Consider the following 21,722-nt stretch of genomic DNA (forward strand, 5'->3'; position numbering starts at 1 on the left):
AAAAAAAAAAAAAAAAAGAGTTACATAGCACTGAATCTTAAGGTAACAAAATTCAGTATAAATTTTCTTTAATTTCTTAACTCAATAGTTTTTGGTTGTAATGAAAAATTTGGCGTGTCTGCCGAATTTTTTGTTTGAAGTAAAGATCTTGTTGCTTCTCGGGGTAGCACAAATTCAGCTTCGAACATTATTCAGGCACCAGTTACAGAAAAATCTACTTTTTGCTCTTCTCAACTTTTGCAGAGGGGAGTGGTTTGCAAACTCTGAAGCAGATTCAACTTCATGAAACTTCTGGACCCAAGCCACCTAAACTTACTCCGATGCTGATGCAGGAATTGCTGCTGTTGAATTTGTCTACAAAAATTGTGTTTTTATGATCGAAAATTTTGACTGCAAATCTTCTTTGCCTTTTATGTTTGATATGTTTTTACCAACTTTTACATTTTAAGGCCTTGTGCAATATGTATAAATTTTTGCCTTCTTGGTCGCCGCTTCAATTTGCGCCAAGCAACTCTTTGAATGGTCTATACCGCAAAAGGATGATAAAATGCGCTTTATTGCCATGCTCGCACTGGAGGAGGGAAGCTTCGAGTTGCCCATGCAAAGGAGGTATGTTTCCTTTGTTCTAATAAAGGCACTAACCTTAGGGCATTGTGATGTAGATTTATGAGCGTAAGCGATTAAGAGGAAGAAATCTACAACTTATATGAAAAACAATTAAGAACCCTAAAATAAAGAAGTCTTTTTATTGACTCGGAAAAGAAAATCACTACTAAATATCAACTCCCGAAACCCTAACCATAAGCCTTTATTTATACTAATAACAATAAAGCAAAGAACTAAACTAGTGGGTCACGCTCATGGGCTTGACCCTTAGAATCTTGAAAGAAACTTAACTCATGTTCTACATCATTTTCCTAGTTTGAAAAGAACTCGTCTCAAATTTGTATCGCGAATTGATTGGTGATGAAATTCACTGTGAATTTGATGCCCATCACTCTCATTTGTTCAAATGAATTCCGCCTCGAATTTTGCCCAGATAATTACTCACAAGAAGAAGAATGCACCATAATATCTGCAAGTTTGCAAAACCACCATATGCAAAGCGATGCAAGAAGAAAGATGTAAAGCTACCAACATGATTTCTCTGTTTTATGAAAATACTACCACATTCCAAAACAGAAAATACGCATACCTCCAATTGTAACTTTAGATGCACAGAACTAAAGAGCCTTGTATAATTAATATCAAAATCCTCCCAAACCGGATCGGCATACTCAACAAAAAGATTATCAGACAAAGAGGGAGTAGTGACACAAAATTCAGATTCATCTACTCCGTATTCATCAAATATTAGTGGAGTATCTAAAAAACTATCATGTTCCTCCTCTGGACAAACATCAAAAATAGGATGGGAATCCCAATCAACATAGTTTAACTCCATATTGCGACCTTTGCAAACAAATAAATCTTCAAGAAAGAAGAAGTAGAATAATCCATAACGGGCATAAAAGTGGATGCATCATGGTTGTCCACCTGTGATGGCTTGGTGTTGCTTTGAACAGGCTTATCGTCTCGATTTTTGGTTGTTTATCATACATATTTTTCTCATGTGATGTAAGAGAGAAAACATACCGCATTCCCGTGCTTGACTTAAGAATGTCGCATTACATAGTGGTTTCTATATCCGGTGGTTTGAGCGATTTCAAGATTAATTTCCCCGTTATATGCAAGAATGAGTGAATGTTCTTGGCGCTTATCATGAATACTCCTGTGATCAAACCGCCAAAGACGCCCTAGTAGGAGATGACAAACGTCCTTTGGAACAACAATGCACATTACTGTATCTTCGTAAGGTCTTATAGTCTGTGGAACTAAACATTGATGATTGACTGCTGTTTCGACCCCCACGTGGCAAATGTCCATTGGTAAAAGTTTCCATTTTATTCGTTTAATCGACAGAGCTCAAGCCCAATTTGCAATATCATGGATCAATGTACATGCCCATTAACTCATGTGTGTCAAGGTCAACCTTAGCCACATGGCTTGCCACTAACGTCACATTAATTTATGTCCAGGATTCATTTCTTATCAAAGAGATAATTATCGGTTTGAGAGTTATATTCAATTACAATTACTTATCTTCACCCACTACTTAAATTACAAGGGAGTCTACGGGCCTATATAAATATCAAACTATTTTAAATACGTAACTACGTTCGGTGAGACTTGATCCCATCGATAATTTGGGTATGTAGTCAACCGAAATGTCTGCCGGTCGTTGTAACGCGTGAGATTTAAAATACGATTTAGTTATTAATTTATTAATTAAATTATTTATTTAAAAATCAATTTGGATTGGATTTGGGATGTGGGCCCCGATTTCGGCCCGAATCAGATGGACTTGGGTTTCAAACCCAAAGATATAATCACATCGTTTCACAGAATAGGGTTTTTGAATAATAAAAAATAATAAAAATGGAGGTGGCTCGTTTGCTGGAGGGTGGAGCGCGAAGATTCGTGGTGCTTGGGATTAATGTGAGTGGTTTATTCTTTATTTTTTTCTCGTATCTAGACACAGACCACTTTACTTTACTGTAGAACCTTGTTTCGTTCATTTTCTGTTTTTTTTCTTCTGTAGTTATTCGGCGATATTGTCGAATCGTTAAACTAGGTAATGTGATTATATCTTTTGCTTAATTATTGAACTGCTTGAACTCCTTAGGCCGTTAATGGCGTCCCAGCCTAAGATAAAGAAAACCACCTGCTGTTTTGTTTGACCACATCTTTTGTTGTGGTTTTGAATGGGTTGTTTGATATCGGTGGGTAAACTGTTGGGTGGTGTGGGAATAGCGTGGGTTTTGATGTTGGTTGTTGATGTCGGGGCTGTTGGGAGCTTGGACCAGTCGTTAATGGCGGTGCGAGCTCCGAAATCGTTTTTATTTTTGGTTGATTGTTTTGTTTGTTGGAGGTTAATTGAATTGTGGTTGGAGTAAGGGTTGGTTATTAGTTGATTGGGGGATGATTCGGTGCTGGAGAATGGGAGCTGTCGAAGCTCCGTAACTGTGTTAATGGCGGCCAGAGAATCGCCGAGTGGATTTGAGTAAGTGAACTGTTGTTGTGTTGGGTTAGATGATGTTGGGTGATAGTGGGGGTGTGTGAGGGCTGCCGGAGGTTGTATAAGCGTCAATGGCGGTGCGATTTGGTCGGAATTCGCGTCGGTGCGCTGGTGAGGGGGAGATGAAATCGAGTTTTTCATGTATTAAAGATGTGGGGTTTTTCTTTAGGAGTCCAACCGCTTGGTTGGAATGGGTAGGCGATTAGAACTTGATGGTGGTCGATTTGGTGGCTGGTGGAGGCTGCTGGAGGATGAAGAAGATGATTGTTGACCAGTTGGGCTTGGGCCTAGGTCGGTTTCTCTGGGTTTGGGCTTTAGGGCCGGACCTTAGTTTGTTTTTGGATGGGGGCCAGTTCTAATTTTAGTCATGGGCCAATTTTCCTTTATTTCTTTGGGCCGGCTATTTTAGTTTTGTTTCGGACCAGTTTTGAGTAAGTTGTGGACCAGTTATAGTTTAAGTGTTGGGCCGGTTTCAGTTAAATTCTCCGGGTCGAACCCAATTAGCTTTCTTTGGACCGGTTTTTCTGTTTTTGTTTTGGGCTTGGTCCATATGTTTTAAAGTGGGTCAGGTTGATTCACTAGGCCAGTGTAGACTTTTGGGGCCGGGTTTTAAGGTTTGAAAGGGGCTGGTTATTGGTCCGAACCATTACCTGGATACGTGAGTCTACGAGCCACGTGATATCGACCTTGCCTACTTAACCAGTAGCTTATTTTATAATTAACCCGGTTGAACATGGAAACGACAGGTTTGACTTTGTGGATTGATTATTTTGATTTAATGGATTGACTTTTGACCGTTGACCGATTGGTATGATGGAATGTTGACTTTTTCCAGTTTTTCACATATTAAAAAATATGAACAAATATAGTAATAAAATATTATTAAACTTTGTATAACCTTGTTTGTCGTTATCTAATTAAGATTTGACGTAAGTAGTATGTAAAAACATATAAATATCGCAAGTAACAAGCGGGAATTTTTAATAAGACTTTGATATATATGTTTTATGAGTATTAAGTTATATCGGACTTAGATTCATGGACTTTGATTGTAGATCGTGGATTTATTTTAATTGTGCTACATTTTATGTTGTAAATTGTATGGACAAATCAAACGCTTAAAATCTTGTGGAGGTTTGTATAAATTTGGTGGCCATTATCTAATTAAGATTTGACGTTGATATTGTGACATTATATAATATGTTGGGATATATATATTAAACGCAATAGTTTTGGAGAAATAAATGTATAAACACTTCATTATTTTATGTGAGATGCTACTTATGAGATAGTATAAGTATGTGTGGATATTTTCCCACGGGATTACGGGGCAAAGGCAATAATATATTGCACGTGAAAGAACGAAAGTGGTTATGAGATATAATTGAGATATTTTAAATATTGTGGCTTAAGGCAATAATGTATTTGATATGCATATGATATAGTGAAATAATTATGAGTCATAAATGTATGACACCGAATAAATTACGAACGAAAATCGCAGAACCCGACTACCACAACTCATGTGATTTGCCCTGTGTGGCGATGTGATATGATTGGCCCTTCTTCGGGCGTTTGATTGAATCTGAATGGCCTTCGGAAAGTAATGTGATTGGCCCTTCCGGCGCTTCAAATGAATGAATGGCCTTCGGGCGTAAGTAATGTGATTGGTCCTTCCGGCGTTTCAATTGAATCTGAATGGCCCTTCGGGCGAATTTAATAGTGGCTTGATTATTCCGTTCGCAAAATAGAACGAGACACGCGATATTTTATGCCGAATAGTGGCAATACTTACATAATGGCTTCCGTGTGAGGGTTATCTGGTGTGCGGCATCCCGCTCAGGGTAGTTACGCACGGAGTGGTTCATTATGTAAGGGGAGGCATGTGGATTTATACATGTTCGGTTGGGAAAGTCGATCAGGGTGGTAGCTGGGGAAACTAGGTAAAGACATAGATACGACGTGAATTTTAGGGACACACAAAGAAAGCCTTAATTAATATAATTATGGTAATATGTTGGTTAATGATATATCTTTAGATAGATGATTGTATATACTTGGTCGGGTTATAGTTTAGTTAGAACCTAAGGCTTCCGTGGAGGAACTAAATGCCTTTTATTATGAGTATGGTATGTTCAGATTAGTTGTTGGAAGTTAAGGTAGCCGATCGGAGGAACCACCCCGCTTTACCTATTGCGATTAAGAATGTCATTAGTTGTTGAAAGTTAAAAGGCCTCGATGGAGGAACTAACGCCCGTATGGTTTGTGTATATATTGGTATAAGTATATGTTGTATTTTAGATTACTCACACCAAAGATTTTTATAATGTTGACCCGATTTGCATGTTTGTTTATCTGGTGTGTTCATTAAATGAACATAGTTGATAAGTCTTGACAGTTTAGTGTTCAAGAAGATTGGTTCTTTGCTTTCGGTTGGTTTAGCAAGGCCAGATTTCAAGATAGGCTTTGTTTTCCTTTGAGGTGATATATATTTTCAGTTGAGATAAAGTTATTTGCATTTTCATTTGTTAATTTTGTAATGAAAACGACTTTTGTTAAATCGAAATTTTATTGGTTTTAAATTATCCTTTTTTTTAAACTGTTTATGGCTGGTTTTGGGAGTTGAGAGTCGTCACACCTCGAAGATCGAAGAGTCGGGAACAAATAATGTTTTTCCTCAATTCGCCGAATTTGGGGTGTGACACTCGTCATTCTCTTTAATCACCATTACTTTTCTACATAATTCATCTCTTTCGCCATCAATTAGTGTTTTGATCATATTTGGTTAAACATAATTGGCGCCGTCTCATGGGTTCTTATTCAAAACCCTCGATCACGTTCTGCAAAAGTTATGTCGCGTACTCAAAGAGCTCAAGGTCTCGATGCAATTACTGACGATCATAACGAACATGTTGGTCAAGGTCAACTTGGCGATAACGGACTAATCCCTCCTACTATTGTCGTTCCACCAACGCGCCAAATTATTCAACACAAGGTTATTGCCTCGACGATTCTCCATCATCCCGATGCGGATAATGTCGCTTAAATGTCTCAAGCATTTCTTAAAAAGTTCAAGAGTGTTCAAAACATAACAACTACTACAAGCGCCGCCCGAAAACGAAGCGACCCATTCCACTCCGTCGATAATGTTGTATCTCGCCACAACATAACGTGAACACACGCCAACCACACAACAATGTGGGATAGTTTAAGTGGTGAGGATGAGATTCACAATAGTCACAATAGCCATTAACGAAGTTTCAAGTAATGGGTGCAGAGTTCTCGAACTCCACCGAGAAACAACCAACCACTCGGCCACGTTCTCGATAGGCAAGGTACTACTAATAACCATCTAACCGCACCCCAAGGTCATGATATTATCGGGCAAGTCCCGAGGAATTCGGGTGGGAGAATAATAATGGTCGCGACTCATGATCGGAACCATCAATATGGAGATACACTTCACCGACGCGATTCTTATCATTATGAACAATATTGTAATTGGGGCGCCCAACGCATCGAACCACATTCATCTCGACACGATGAATCTTCGTCATTTTCTTCTCGTTAGTTCGTTCCCATAAAGGCCATCGCGACTATGATTATGAACCAACCGATATGGATCGATGACTCCTCAACGTGTCGAGAAATGATTAAAACACCCTTCTTGATAGTGATCCTTTTTGAATCGACACTAGAGAATCTTGCAAATTGAAGATGGCATTTTGGACAAATTTTTCTCGCCTAAATCCGCTACCCATAACAAAGATTTCAAACAACCGTAGTTTGATCAATATGATGATGTCGGGCTGCCTTTTGCTTCATGTGATTAATTTCACGAACAAACTCGGGGAGGTGATGATGCTTTGAAATGCAAACTTTTCCCTTCTACATTAAAAGGGGAAGCGTTGGTATGGTTTAGCAAATTACCCCCGCGATCTATTCGTCGGTTCAAAGACTTAACCGAAAAAAATTCGAAGCATTAATTTTCATCATAATCTCAAACGTCCAAATGGTGTCTGGGTTTTTTTCAACATCAAACAACAACGTGATGAAACTCTCAGAAGTTTTGTCACTCATTTCCGTAAGTCAGAATGAGATTTCCGAAAGCAATCCGATCTAATAATGGTCTACGCTTTTAAAGAAGCTATCTTGTTTGATAAAGACGGGTTATACCATTCTCTTATTCAGACATTCCATCTTCTCGAGATGTGATGGGCTTTTATAACAAATTCCAATACATGTGCCTAACTAATCCGGCCCGCTCAAGTCCCATCTAATCGGCCCGTCGATTTTCACATATAACTATTCGCTTAAATTCACACCTTATTCATTCCGATTATTATTTTCTCATTACTTTTCCTTGTTGATTTTCTTTTCTCTTTGACATATGAATTTCGTTCACATGCCAAAGAGGGGGCGGTGTTTCGACCCCCACCTATGTGGCAAATGTCCATTGGTAAGGGTTTCCATTTTATTCGTTTAATTGACTGGGCTAAAGCCCAATTTGCAATATCATGGATCAATGTACATCCGATTAACTCACGTGTCAAAGGCTAAACCTTAGCCACATGGCTTGCCACTAACGCATTAATTTATGTCCAGATTCATTTCTTATCAAAGAGATAATTATCAATTGAGAAGTTATATTCAATTACAATTACTTAAGCTACAAGACTACTTAAGCTACAAAGGAGTCTCTACTCTACCTATATAAATATCAAACTATTTTTCATACAGAACTATGTTCTTGAGACTTGATCCCATCGATAATTTGGGTATGTAGGCAACCGAAAGGTACAGTCTCATCATTCTCTCAATCACCATCACTTTTCTCATTACTTTTCTACATAATTCATCTTTTTCGTCATCACTTAGTGTTTTTATCATATTTGGTCGAAACATAAGCCACTAGATCTCCTTTTTTAAACCATTGGATAGAAAATGGTTTAGGATGTTTAGTGGTCTGTAATCCTAGTTTATCGAGCATCTCTTGGGAAACTAGGTTATCAGTGGAACCACCATCAATAACAACAATACACAACTTACCTTTACTGAGACATCTGGTTTTGAAAATAGAATGATGCTTCCATGTCTCCTTATCACCCACCCCAATGATCATTGTTGGTGTTGCAACTAAGGAGAAGTGTGTTGCTGACATTACTGGGGATTGTGCGTGTTTCTATTTGGGACTCCTAACAAATGATTGTTCTTGCATAGGTGTAGTTGGTGTTGTGTTATCAGCCTGTGGTGCATCCCACAAAGGCTCACCACGATTAGGATTAGGCGAATCTTACTCAATTGAAGCGCTAGTACCCCATCCTATATCCTATCCATCTTCATAAAACTGATTTAATTATGATTCTGTCATGTTAGTCAAATCTATCACATAGCTCTGTAAAGATTGAAACTTTAATGTTTAGAAGTAAAGATAATCGGTGTTTGACCTTGAAAGAAGAAAAATTGAATCTCCTATAAGAAAAGAAGCAAAAGATTGAAATTTAATTTAGGGTGAACAGTAACACTATGAACGAAGAACGTGAATAGTGTTCCGATAAACGATATTTTCGTGAGGCGTACTCCAAAAAAAAAGGAAAGAATATGAAAATTTTCTCAAAAAAATGAAGAAGAAGAAGAAATAAAGAAAATTGGATTTTACTTAGGAACGATTATTGCTCGTTACCGTGATTTGATGTAGATTTATGAGCGAAGCGATTAAGAAGAAGAAATCTACAACTTATATGAAAAACAATTAAGAACCCTAAAATAAAGAAGTCTCCCTTTATTGACTCTCGAGGAAAAAAAATCACTACTAAATATCACCCCAAACGCTAACCATAAGCCCTTATTTATACTCACGGGGGAGTGACTCTTAAGGACAAAGCGCGAAAAAGTAACTCTCAAAGACACCTTTTTTTCGTGAACTCACAAGGACCCGGATAGATGGAAGGTCAAGTATACCTTGACGCCAAATAAAAAACGGATCGGGTAGATAAAATGTCAAGTATACCCCTGACGCGAAATAATTAATGGTCCGGCCCAGACGAAATGACCCAGTGTATTTAGTATGAACAATCATTGTTCATACCTTTTAAGATTGTGTATGAACACTCATTATTCATACATTAGCTATGAACAATGAGTGTTCATACCTATTCCTTTTATGAACAATGATCCAGCTTATAAACATTGATCCGGGAAAAAGAAGAACCTGACAATCAATGGCTGCACGATAATGTTTATGGTATTGTTTCTCCTTAAAAAAATTTCAATTGGTAGGTATGAACATTGAATGTTCATAGTCCTTGGGTATGAACATTGATTGGGTATGAACATTCAATGTTCAACTCGATCTTTTCTCTCCACTAAAAACGCAGCGCACAGTGTAAAGTAGTTTCTGAGTCTGAAAATTTATTTGCTTTAAGTATAACACGGAGGGGTTAAACTGGTATTTAAAAAAAATGGAAAATTTCATGGAAGGGTATAACTGACATTTAAAAAAAGTAAAAGGGCCGAGCCAACTTATTTTTGCCCCTTGGGGTTACTAAATTTGAAATCGGGTTCGTGGAGTTACTAATTGCTAGAATTTAGTGTTGTGAGTTACTTTACAAATTTGAATTGGTATTCTCTAGACTTCCTTTCCCCAAACGCCCAATTTCTTGTTTATACTAATAATAATAAAACAAAGAACTAAACTAGTGGGTCACGCATCCATGGGCTTGACCAATAGAACCTTGAAAAGAAACGAACTCATGTTCTACATCACATTGTCTCTTTTGATCGCATTATCTTTAATATATAGAAAAACGAGGGTAAAGTGAATAGTGAATGTGTGTGGACGTAGGGAGCATTTTGGTCATTTCACATTTTTTTTATTATTTTTTTAATTTTTGAGGGGTAAAATAGTAATTTAACATTTATAAGCTTTAAAAAAAAGTCTGTAGATCCCACGTGGGTACCACGTGCACAGTAGCTAGTTTAATGAAACTTTGCCATTTTGTTCTGCTGTGTCTTTGCAACACATAGCAGTATTGCAGGATGATAATGAATCATTATACCAAATGGTCAAATGGAAACAAGTAGCTTTGCTTTTGAAGTATAGAGGATCCCTTATGCGGACTTGGCAAATACCCTCGATGCCATATGATCTTTAGAATTATTTGGAATATCAGGTATTCATTGTTCATGACTGCTCATTCTTCTTCATGGTAAATAGTTAAATAGATCTCAAGATCTTCAAGTAGTCTTCACTCTTCAGAACTAAATAGAATTGCAGAACTATTGTGGGCGTAACCTTTTCATTGCTAGTGTGTGAATTAGGAAGTAAATGCGTCTCCAAAAAATATGTAAGTATTTGCAAAGGACAGGCTTGAAATGAACATTTTTTTCTATGGCTATTGACAAAGGCTGAGGCATATTTCGATGGAATTATGGCGACTTTCTACTTATCGCAAGGGTGGAATTGGAGCTAAACGAGCCGAGCTTTATCATGCTTAAGTTCGCCTCGCTAATTACATGAGCTTGAAATTGAGCTGAACTCGAGCCAAGCCCGAATGGTTCGGTTATTTTACACTATAAATATGCTATTTGAGTTAAACGAACAGAGCTTCATCAAGTTCATTGTTACACGAGCTTGGCTCATATAATTAATGTTTTTAACTTTAAGCCGCAGCCTAAATTCCACCCTTAACGATATGAGCCATCTAAATCTAATGGGTGGCATACAGCCTTAAGTGATATGTAGTTATGCACTCCAGATGAACTATAAAGTTGATGATCTCATATAATCCTTCTCACTTTTGTGTCACCTGTCTTGTATATGAGTTAATTGCTGTCTAGAAATCAGCCAACATTTCCAAATTCCTACCAAAAAATAGTAACGTTGGAGTTCCTAATTGTATTTTTTTGTGAAACTCGGTTAGAATAGGAAAACTATGGTCCTGACTCCTGAACTACGTACTGTCGTACAGATGCTAATCTGACTGTTGGAGAGCTCAGAAAGTTCACTTTAATGCCTGCGGCTGCACATTGTCAAATCTGAAATTATACAATAGGAATAATTCCTATTGAAAATCTGAAATTATATTTAAACTAGTTCCAGGTAAAATGTTCATTTTCACTGGAATTACGTCTTTTATTGATCATATATTTGCAGTGTATTGTATCGTCTTTATTACCTTATTAGATGTCATGTAACTATCTAAGTGATGTAATTAAGGTGCTTTGACAGACATTGGGACTACGCACTTAAGTTTAAGCAATGTCCAAAAGAGTTGATATGGTCCTATTATATTTTTTGTCTTACTGATACATGATAAGAAAAAGAATTAAACTGCCAATTCAGGTGCAGTGTACTCACAAGTCACCCTCGACGGTGACAGCCGCGTTATATGCAGGTGGACTACTTCCCTGCAACGTTATATGCATTAAGTACGGCCCCATTAAGTATCTATACATAAAATATGTACACATTCCTTTTTAGCTCGACCAAAAGCAACTTCATGTCGATATCCAAATTTGCCGAAATTTGAGGAATAGACATTTAGGTCGGCATGCATGGATACTGGTTGTAGGGGTGTACGGGTCGGTTCGGATGAGTAAAACCGACTACTGAACCCGACCCTGTGGGTTTATATAAGGCAACAACCGATCCAAAACCAATATTATACATTTAACCGATCTGAAACCGAACCGACCAATTTCCAACCTAACCGATATCCGATTTGAACTGATTATTTTACTGTTTTAATCATTTTAATCAAAACCAATTATAACTTTTGGATGAATTCAAAAAGTAAAGAGTCGTGATATAGAAAATACAAAAAGCAAACACAATTAAAATAAAATGAGAAAAATAAAATAAAAAGAAATAGAAGTAGAGAAGAGAATAAGATATAAAAAGAAAGTATAGATTGGTGACGGGCATGGTGGTAAAAATTTATTGGTGCAAATTGAATGAGAAATGGAGGACTGGGGAGGTGGGGCTATGCCCTAACTAAGAACTCAAAACTCAAAACCCGATAAAAGACATTAGGGTTGGACATTACTTTATGTTATTTATTAGTTTATTTATCATATTAAAGGTGGGGGTACACGTGGGATTTTATAGATTTATTAGGAAACAGATTAAATTTGAGATGGTTATATGAACTCCACCCTTTATAGCCTTGACTCCAAAAGTTTACTCCACTCATAAAATGAACTTACAAAATGAACTGAGGACTAATTTTTTGTGGATGTGTACATTCATGATGGAGAATACCCCCTACCAAAAATCAGCTCAATTGAATATGTCTAACTTTGTCAAAAATTGTATCGAAATTAAAAAAATGACCGGTTGATAATTTCATAACTTTCTAAATGATTTTTGATGAGGTTGTACATCTTCAAATGAGCTGATTTTTTTGAGGATGATCTCTCTCTATTGTGCGGGAAACATCTCTACCAAAAATCAGCTTCTAGTTCATTGAGTTAAGTGGTGGAGTTCATTCGAGTTCGTTTTTAGTGGAGTTCATATAACCATCCCCGATGAAATTACATACAAGTGTGTATGCTATATTATTAGAGCGGTCGGTTCGGTTATTTTGGGTTTTGCAAATATTAACCGACGTCCAAACCAACATAGTCGGTTATGCAAATTAATTCATCCTATCCAAACTGATTCTTAATAGATAACCGACCCGCATGACTCCGGTTCGGGTCGGATCGGGCGGATTTTTGCACCTACTTGGTTGTGTCCCATGATAAAAAGAATGTGGACTACTGGCACTGTATAATCTAGCTACTAGCACTGTATAATCGCAGTCACGGCAGGGACAGGCGTGCTAAAATGCACTACAACCGAGCTAGTTCCCTCCCTTTGCCATCTTACTGCGCTGTTGCAGTTCTATATATTGAACATGCATATGGGACATTTCTTTTATACCTAAACCCAAGCAATTTCACCTCATGGCGCTTCCAACAACGCCACTGCCACCACCTTTGCTCTCAAAGAAGCGAGGGTAATAAAGCATAATAAAAAAGAGGGCTACCTGGTTTAGGAAATGGGAAATGAAGGATTTGCTCTATGTATCAGCTGTGCTGCTAATGCATGTGTTATGCTTGTTTGCACCTTTTACCTTCAATTGGAATGCATTTTGGTTGGGAGTGGTGCATTACATTTTGTGTGGCCTCTTTTGGGTTACACTCTGTTACCATAGGGGCCTTTCACATGGGAGTTTCAAGCTTCCAAAGTACCTCGAGTACTTGTTCGCTTATTTCGGGATGCTCGCGCTACAAGTATGTTCGCTTATATATAATTTCCCTCTCTACCGAGATGATAATTGAAACGGATATACGAAATATGAACATCTAGGCGTGTAACGTTTAAAGTCTAATTTCCTGGTTTCTCTTGCTAAATTATATGCAAATATGTGCTCTTTTGAATGTTATCTTGTATTTCTACATGAATGTACACACGCTCTGTTCGTGTTTGTTTTGTTTTGTATTTTTCCTTCAGGGGGAGGGTCAAATCTTCAACGTATTGCAATAAACAACTTTAAATACAACTCACTGATTTGGGATTAGAAGTTGCGTTTACATTTTTACCTTTTGTTTTTTATAGGACGTTTACACTTTTATATACTCCCCAATTCCCCATATTGCCATATTCAAATAAGTAGGTTTTTACTTGGGTGAATCTTACAAGAAGTTGGGCTCTTTGGTTTTGATGACAATTTTAGGGAGATCCAATATTTTGGGTGAGCACCCACAGGTACCACCACAAGTTCACTGATACAGAGGCGGATCCACATAGTCCAGTTGAAGGGTTTTGGTTCAGTCACATGGGTTGGATCTTTGACGACAACTATCTTGTTCAGAAGGTATATCTCTCTTCTGGTGGGGTACCAAATCCAATCAAATTTTTGACTATTTAAATGATGCGTACGATGTTTTGTAGGGCGAAAATTATGTAAATGTTGGAGATTTAGTGAGACAACGCTACTATAGGTTTCTGGAGACTACTGTCGTGATTCACGTATACTTACATGCAGCTCTGTTGTATATGCTTGGAGGGTTTCCTTTCGTTGTGTGTGGGGAAAGGTAAGTTCGTTTTCACTGAATATTTGTAGTTTTATTTATTTATTTATTTATTTTTGATGGTTAAACCAAATAGTTGTAGTTTATCGAAGAGTTATGTCTTGTGAGTCTAATGGTTAAGTCCAATGGTGCACCGTATAACATCCATACAAAAAAATTTTTTGTTTTTTAACATTTACATGTTTAACTCCCTTGAGGTTGTCATGCTAGCTGGTGTGAGTGAGTGGCTAATCTGCAAAATTATGTTTTTTTTTATTGGGAGGCTTGTACGCGCATGTCACAAGCGAGTTGGGGACTTGGAGACTTGGAGTTAGCATCCCTCTTTTCGTAAACCTTAAAACTTGTATGAACTGAAAGTCTAAAACTGATGGACTGATGGAAATGGCATGCGAATGCAGGGAGTATCAACCGTATGGGGTTACCACGTCACTTTTTTCGGTGAATTCAGTATGTCATATTTGGGGACACCAAGCATGGAACACAGGGGACTTGTCAAAAACAATTGGTGAGCACATATAACACCTTTCCATCAGGCAGAATCTTCAAGTTTTTAATTTATCTATTTCTTTAATCGTCCAAGCTAATTTTTGTTCAGGTTCGTGGCCTTATTTACCTTTGGAGAGGGGTGGCATAATAACCATCACGCCTTCGAGTTCTCTGCTCGACATGGATTGGAATGGTGGCAACTAGATACGACGTGGTATGTAATTAAACTGCTTGAGCATTTTGGATTAGCAACCAATGTAAAAGTACCTTCAAAGATTCATAAACATAAAAAGTCATTGAAGAATCGAATGGATGACATGAAGCCCCAAACCGATGTTAAGATGCAGAAGATGATTTCGGTTGACTGCAGTGAAGCTAAGGCGTACTTATCAACATGAATTGGTCTCAAGGAATTATTGAGGGCATATTGCACTATGGCTGAGCCATGAGGGATGGTAACTCAGTCCATTACGTACTTAATTAAGGTTGTCTCTGAAGATCGCAAGAAATATCCTGTATTTAAAATTTTAAATTGATGACATTTCTTTTTTCTTCCCAACCTAGTCTTAATAGTGAAGTATTAATTAACTAAGATGCTATAGTGTAATTTCTCTAATTTGCATCCAATAACATGTAAAACTAACTTAATTTGGCGTGGATTTGTCTCCACCAACACCATGATTTGTGATAGTTGTATCACAAAGTAGAAATTCTAAGGAAACACATGTTAAAAAAATTCCAAAGCCAAAAGCACGAATACAATGATTAAAGAATTAGTAGAAAATCAAAAAAATAAATTTGTTTCTGTCTAAGAAGGGAGAGATGCAATATAAATTATATAAGTAATAAGTTGAAGAAATCGAAAAACCAAAAGCTATTTTTTCAAAAACAGAATTGCTTTCGTGTTGAAAAAGAATGCTTCTCAAGCATTTTATTATCAATAATTTTATCTTAATATTAGAGGTTTTGGTACACACACCTGGCTGGAAGCCACGCACTGAGAACTGTTTGTACTTTGTTGGCCCCTTTAAAGTTTAAACTACAATGCCGCCAACTCTATTTTCATGTTCTTTCTCCACGCATATAAGAGTTATCTCCCTTCTCCCTACCAGCTGCTACCTCCCTTCACCATCAGAAGCTTCAGCGCTAATTGCTTATCTGCCTTCTCCACCATCATCTGTAACACCACTAGTTGCAACCTAAAAAGTTAGGTCATAGGCTGAATAAATACAAGAAACAAGAAGGTTGTGTTAGAATATTGACATGGATAGCATCATGGCTAGATCTGATACACAATCTTTTGTCTCCACATTGGCTTTTTCATCAGAGATTTCTTTTTGACACCTAACCATCTCCAATATAATGCTATGCATTACGGTCTTGAACATCCATAAATAACTCCGCCTCCTGTTTGGCATGCTTTGATATCGTACTACTACTAGATGGAATTGAAGATTTCGATCAAGAGGATGTCGTTATTATTTGGCAGAAGAAAGACAATGGAGGTTGATTTAACAAACTATCTGCTCTGCCAGGAAGTCAGGAACTAAATACGTGAAACACTGAAACTGTGGTAGTTACTTACACTTGTCCCCTATGAAATAGAGGGGTCATTAATTGATAATAACATCATTAATCCAACATTACATATCCATTAATTGAATTTCTCCCCTTTCAAAATCTCACACAATCCCTGACAGATGTCCCTTTCTTCGGCCATAAGCTGCAAGATCTGAAGAATTGATCACAATCTCTGATAACGTGGCCCCAAATACAATGTCTTTTTTCACAAGGACATTTCATTCATTGATACAGTTTCTCTCTTTCGAAATCTTCCCCAATCTTCAATAACTTTCTCTTCCTCAAGTTCATTGCTTAATCGTACCCGCCATATGTGGGTGCCTCCCTCAAGTCCTTATCCACAGTGCTGGAAATGACATGACATTTATAGGCATAAGAAATAAGCATTATTTATAGACAAAGAAGAAAACTATTGGGAAAGGGAGACAATTAAGACAAGTAAGAAATTTAAATGTTAAGAAACTTTTCAGATAGTAAAATTTAAAAAGGAGAACACTAAAATCACACTTAAAAAAGACACTTTAAATCCAGACAGATTATTTAGATGAAAGTATGAAACCTTATGAAAACCAAAATAAATTATACCAAACTTCAAACGACTTACGCCAAAGTAGAAAGTAACTTTACTTCTCTAGCTGACATTCCCAAGTCAGATAAGAGAAAGTGCCGCAACAAACACAGGATGATTCGTTGGTTCCTTCTTCCTCATTCGAGTTTACCCTCTCTCCGGCATCTATCTCCTCTTGGATACGTATTCTTAGTCATCCCCTTACCATGTGCATAACACTCCCGCAAGTCCTTATTCACCAATACCGAAAGGACAATTATCACCATATACGGCCCCATATGGGTTAATAATAATGCTTAAAAAAAAACGACAATTCATTCAAACAAAATTTAACGTTTCAAAATAAAAACCATTCACAATCGAACTACCTTAAAATTTTAATAAAACACGTTTTGAATAAAGAAACAAGACCTTAATTATAAGAAACACTTAGAGTGAGTATAAAAATAAATCGCAGTGTCATCAACGAAAATTACTACTGTAAAAATAATAGGCATCATCTACAATAGTGCCATTAACGAAAACTACTACTATTCTGGGATTTAAAGAAGAATATGAAAAATTAAAGTGAGCCCTAACATTATCTAATAGCAATGAGTTTCCCTACCTTGACTTCGTTCTTCCTACTCTTTTTTCAAACGATTTCACCCCCTTATTATTACTAGCCTTTTTGTACGTGTCTTCGGCTCTTCGCCCCACGTAATCAATCACTTATGATTGTGGAATTATATGATGACATTTAAGTTAAGTTAGTTGTGTTTTAATGTTGTATGTTTCAGTTCAAAGAAGAGAAAGGTCGATACCTTCTGAGGGCACTTTTAGGGGTTGTGCTATTCTGATTTCGTTTTGTTTTTTTGTCCTACAATTTTTGGTCTCTTTGTTCTACTTGTGTCTATTTACAGAACCACTGCGTGATGGACTTTTGATGTTTGATATAGGTTCTTGTGTGTCCTCGTGTACCTGACATAACTGTCCATAATAATGGTGTCTACAAATGATTGTTCAGAACACGAGAAAACGTTTCGTTACTTAAGTGATAATAGAATGGGTTCATTTTATTTATTAAAATTATGTATGTACCAAGTTTTGATTTGGTTTGTCCAGGCGATAAACTTGATTGCCCAAATATGGATACAGACTCCTCCTCGGAAGATCTATCAGGTCCTACTAACGACAGGATTCATGCAACTGATGCATCTACAAATTAGTCAGTTGAAGTAAACAATGAGATGGAAGTTGTAGACAGTGATGTTGAGAATCGAAAAGGATCGCCTGACAGGAATTTTATTGAATTGGGAAAAATTGCAACTTCAAGTTCATTTCTAAGTCCTGAACTGCAAACAAAATCAAAGGGACACAGTGGCATTTGGGCCAGTAGGATCTGTGAATTTGATGGATCTTGCAACTAATCTGGTGCTCACCCTGTAATCTTCATCGTTAGTGCTATTGCAGTAGCGTTAGTTTGTGGAGAACTTGCATGTGTAACAGAAAAAGGTCTGCAGTTGAAAGTTTAATTAAAAATGCAAAGAAAAGCTCGTTATTGCTGTTGTAAATTTAATATTATTAAGTGCAATTTTGAAGGTTTGTTGAGTGGCTGAAAAAATTACTGAATTTGGTTCCGTCGCGCATTATAAAATTTCTCATTCTGTTTACATCCTAGTGAAGTTGCTAGCGTTGTTGTGATTCTCACAATAAGAAAAGAGAATTGTTGTGATTTCTAGTGCGTTTGAAATCACAAAAAAAAACAGAAAACCTGAACTATTAATTTGCTACCACAGTCGGCACAACGGATTGTAAGTGCGAGGGTTGAAAATTATCCGCCTACAGAGTCTGGTCTGTGAAGGAAATTAACCAATATTATTCTTGTTGATGAAAAGCGGGATTCATTCAGAAGAGAACCTGACTACTATTATCGTGAGAAACATGCTTCTCAAGTCTAAAGCTGTACTTTCTAAAATTAGATGCACAAGATAATCACAATAGGTTGGCATACACTTAGAGGTGCCTAATGCAATTTACCAGTTGATAGTACAAACACTTGAAACAAATAGCTTATCATACACAATAGCTTGCATGTGTTCCGAGCTGTATATATACAATAGAGCATCTGTAAGCCCACACGGACACACAACAGGATGAAGTACCATATTTACATTAACAGCAATAACATGCAGCTGAAGTACTTCAATTTATCCTTGGATAAACACCTTGTGCACTTCTTCTGGCGCTGAATCCCTTGTGGACAGAGCTCCACGAGCTGTGAGGAACACTGGTACAAGCTTGCGCTGAGCAATAACTAGCTTACATTTAATTCTAATGAAAACTGAGTTTAAGGTTTATATAAGAGTTCTACTTACCTGAAGCAAGCTTCACTCTTATAGAAAACAGCTAGATCGGTGTTTGACTTCAATATAAAGCTAAACCAAGCTATCTTGAATTGTTGCATGAAGGCATGTCAAAGAAACACTCTACTGATTCCCTCCTTTACACACCATCTTTCTTTTTTTTCTTGTAGCACACTACAGCCAACAGTCACACACCAGCACCACCACCTGCAACACACATCTGCACCACCAACACTACACACCACACATCTGCGGATCTGCAGACCACACTTCACACACAGCAGCATCACACACCAACAGCACAGTGCAGCCTACACTTCACACAGCAGCACACACATAAGCACACCTCAGCCCTCACAGTTACACAGCAGCAGCCAACATACTAGCAACACACACAACACATCACACACCAGTAGCACACACAACAACATCACACATCAGCAGCCCAACCATCTCCACACACCTGCAGCACACATTTGCACCACCAACACCACACACCTGCAGCACACATTTGCACCACCAACACCACACACACCTACACGATACACCACACACATCCCAACAGTCTTCTAAAATATCTAAAACACATAGACAAAATTCACAAAATATCAAGTAACTTCCCAGCCGCCTCTTTAAAGGTCTCAATCTCCCACCCATTCTTTGACGTTCGGCTCGTACCATTTAGAGTATGATCCAACAACAACTTAACTAGGATCTCATCCATCATGGGAGACCAATGGGTTTGCTGCCTACTCGCCATAACTACGAGAAAAGAAACTTAAAGGTGAACTAATCAAACTACGTATTTAACAAATAATCAAACTAACACTTTCAACCATTTTATATATACACTAAACAACATTGTGTATAAAGAATGATAATTACTCTTACAACAAACACTTCATTCTGACCCTAATCCTTACTAATAATTAATTAATAATCCATTAAAATATAAGCCACATTCACACATTTTGTTAAACAACAACTTTGCATAAATTTCATGCATCCTTGTGAATGTATTAAAATCCGGAAAATTAATCATAGTTATAAAAATAGCTCTCTTATAAGTCAAAAATCATTATTTCGGTATGACAATGAATACCATTGACTATACACACTAGAAGTTCAAGCAATCAATAAACAACATGGAATATTTGAAAAGGAGGATCTACTCACAGGTTTCCAACAAGATGTTTTGACTTTAAGTACCACATAATCCTGTGATCTCTGAAGCTAGCTCAAAATTACCAATCACAGCTAAGAGACAAAACAATATTAGTATTTCACCTAAAAGCTCGAAGGTGAAGGAAATTCCTAAAACTTAATGAAGTGATAAATCTTAAACTGACCCTGACAGAGAAGCTAACATTTTAGAAGCTCCCCTTTAAGTAGCCTACAGATTCTATAAATCAGGAATAAAGCATGGAAAAGATGCTAGCGAAAAGGATTGAAACACTAGTGGTGGCAGGAAAAGAGCAAGCAAATAATACCAGCTGTGCAACTCAAATTATAAGACTTTACAAATCTTGGGGGGTGCGACCGCCCCCACACACACCCTCCTAAATCCATCTATGCTGACAAGTATGTTTGCCTTGCCCGGCTTGTGGGATTTTTCGGTGCTTTCAAGTTTTCTAGGCTGTCGATTTACATCTTAAGTTAGAAATTTGGATGATGACATTCACGACGTTGAGATCCATCTCCCCAAAAATCAAGATTTAGATCGATGTCTTTGTCGACCAATCGTTGGAGCGTTGGACACAACACTTTTTCTATTAATAATTCTCAAGTGCCAACGGTGAGTTCTCTCTCTCGAATCATTTTTCGCCCTATTTCAAGAAGTTCAAACTAGTGTTTTTTCGTATTTATGTAGATTGAACTGGATTTTGACTTTGAGAGGAACTGCTTCAATTGTTGACCTGTTGTAAACAAAGTTTGGTTTAAAATAATTTTAACCAATATAAGGTGGTAAACAAATTAGTACTTCATCAGAAATCCTTTGAATTCATTCACTTGAAGAGATTACTTCACTAGAGCTAACTAAACAAAAAAAAAACTTAACCTCTTAACCAAGAAAAAAATTTGGTTACCATGAATTAAGAACAGATATAGTTTAACATGCAATATACAACTTCCAAAAAATGAATCATTTCTTAGCCCATATTCACTTTTTAGGTACATAAAATCTGAAATTCCACATCTTAACCAATAGTTGAACAAATTTCATAACTTATATCGACTGACAAGAATTCGAGACAAAAGAAAATGATGTCTAAAACACAGTCAAACAAGTTGGATAGTGAAAGAGGAAGGGCTAACCTTGCTTGCAAAGAGAAGTACGTTGTTATGGAGTGTGAGAAACTCGGCCAGAATTGAGAGAGGGAGAGAAAGTAATTTTCCTCTTACATCTTTTAATAAAGTTGGAAGATCAAATGTCGATGAGCAGATGTTTTGTGGGAAGATCAACTCTGCAAATAAAGAACCTCCAACGTATCCATCTTGACCATTCTATGTTTTTCAAAGTTAGTACCACCTTGTTCACATTTTA

General features: G+C 37.2%; 1 protein-coding gene and 1 long non-coding RNA gene across 2 annotated transcripts; one reads left to right on the plus strand and one right to left on the minus strand.

Annotated features, from left to right (window-relative positions):
* Positions 1-13,141: 13,141 nt before the first annotated feature.
* LOC147520156 (acyl-CoA 5-desaturase AL21-like) lies at positions 13,142-14,887 on the plus strand. Its single transcript, XM_086595028.1, has 5 exons — positions 13,142-13,396; positions 13,840-13,980; positions 14,058-14,200; positions 14,596-14,702; positions 14,793-14,887. Exons 1-5 carry the CDS (start codon positions 13,169-13,171, stop codon positions 14,885-14,887), a joined length of 714 nt encoding a protein of 237 aa, XP_086451154.1. The 5' UTR covers positions 13,142-13,168.
* Positions 14,888-18,805: 3,918 nt separating this feature from the next.
* On the minus strand, positions 18,806-21,635 carry LOC147520157 (uncharacterized). Its single transcript, XR_015212473.1, has 5 exons — positions 21,494-21,635; positions 20,354-20,434; positions 19,676-19,939; positions 19,190-19,640; positions 18,806-19,117 (listed from the first exon to the last, which is right to left on the minus strand). It is a non-coding gene; the product is annotated as an uncharacterized LOC147520157 (long non-coding RNA).
* Positions 21,636-21,722: the final 87 nt, after the last annotated feature.

Source organism: Coptis chinensis, chromosome 2, assembly GCF_015680905.1.
Source record: "Coptis chinensis isolate HL-2020 chromosome 2, ASM1568090v1, whole genome shotgun sequence".
Lineage (NCBI taxonomy): Eukaryota > Viridiplantae > Streptophyta > Magnoliopsida > Ranunculales > Ranunculaceae > Coptis > Coptis chinensis.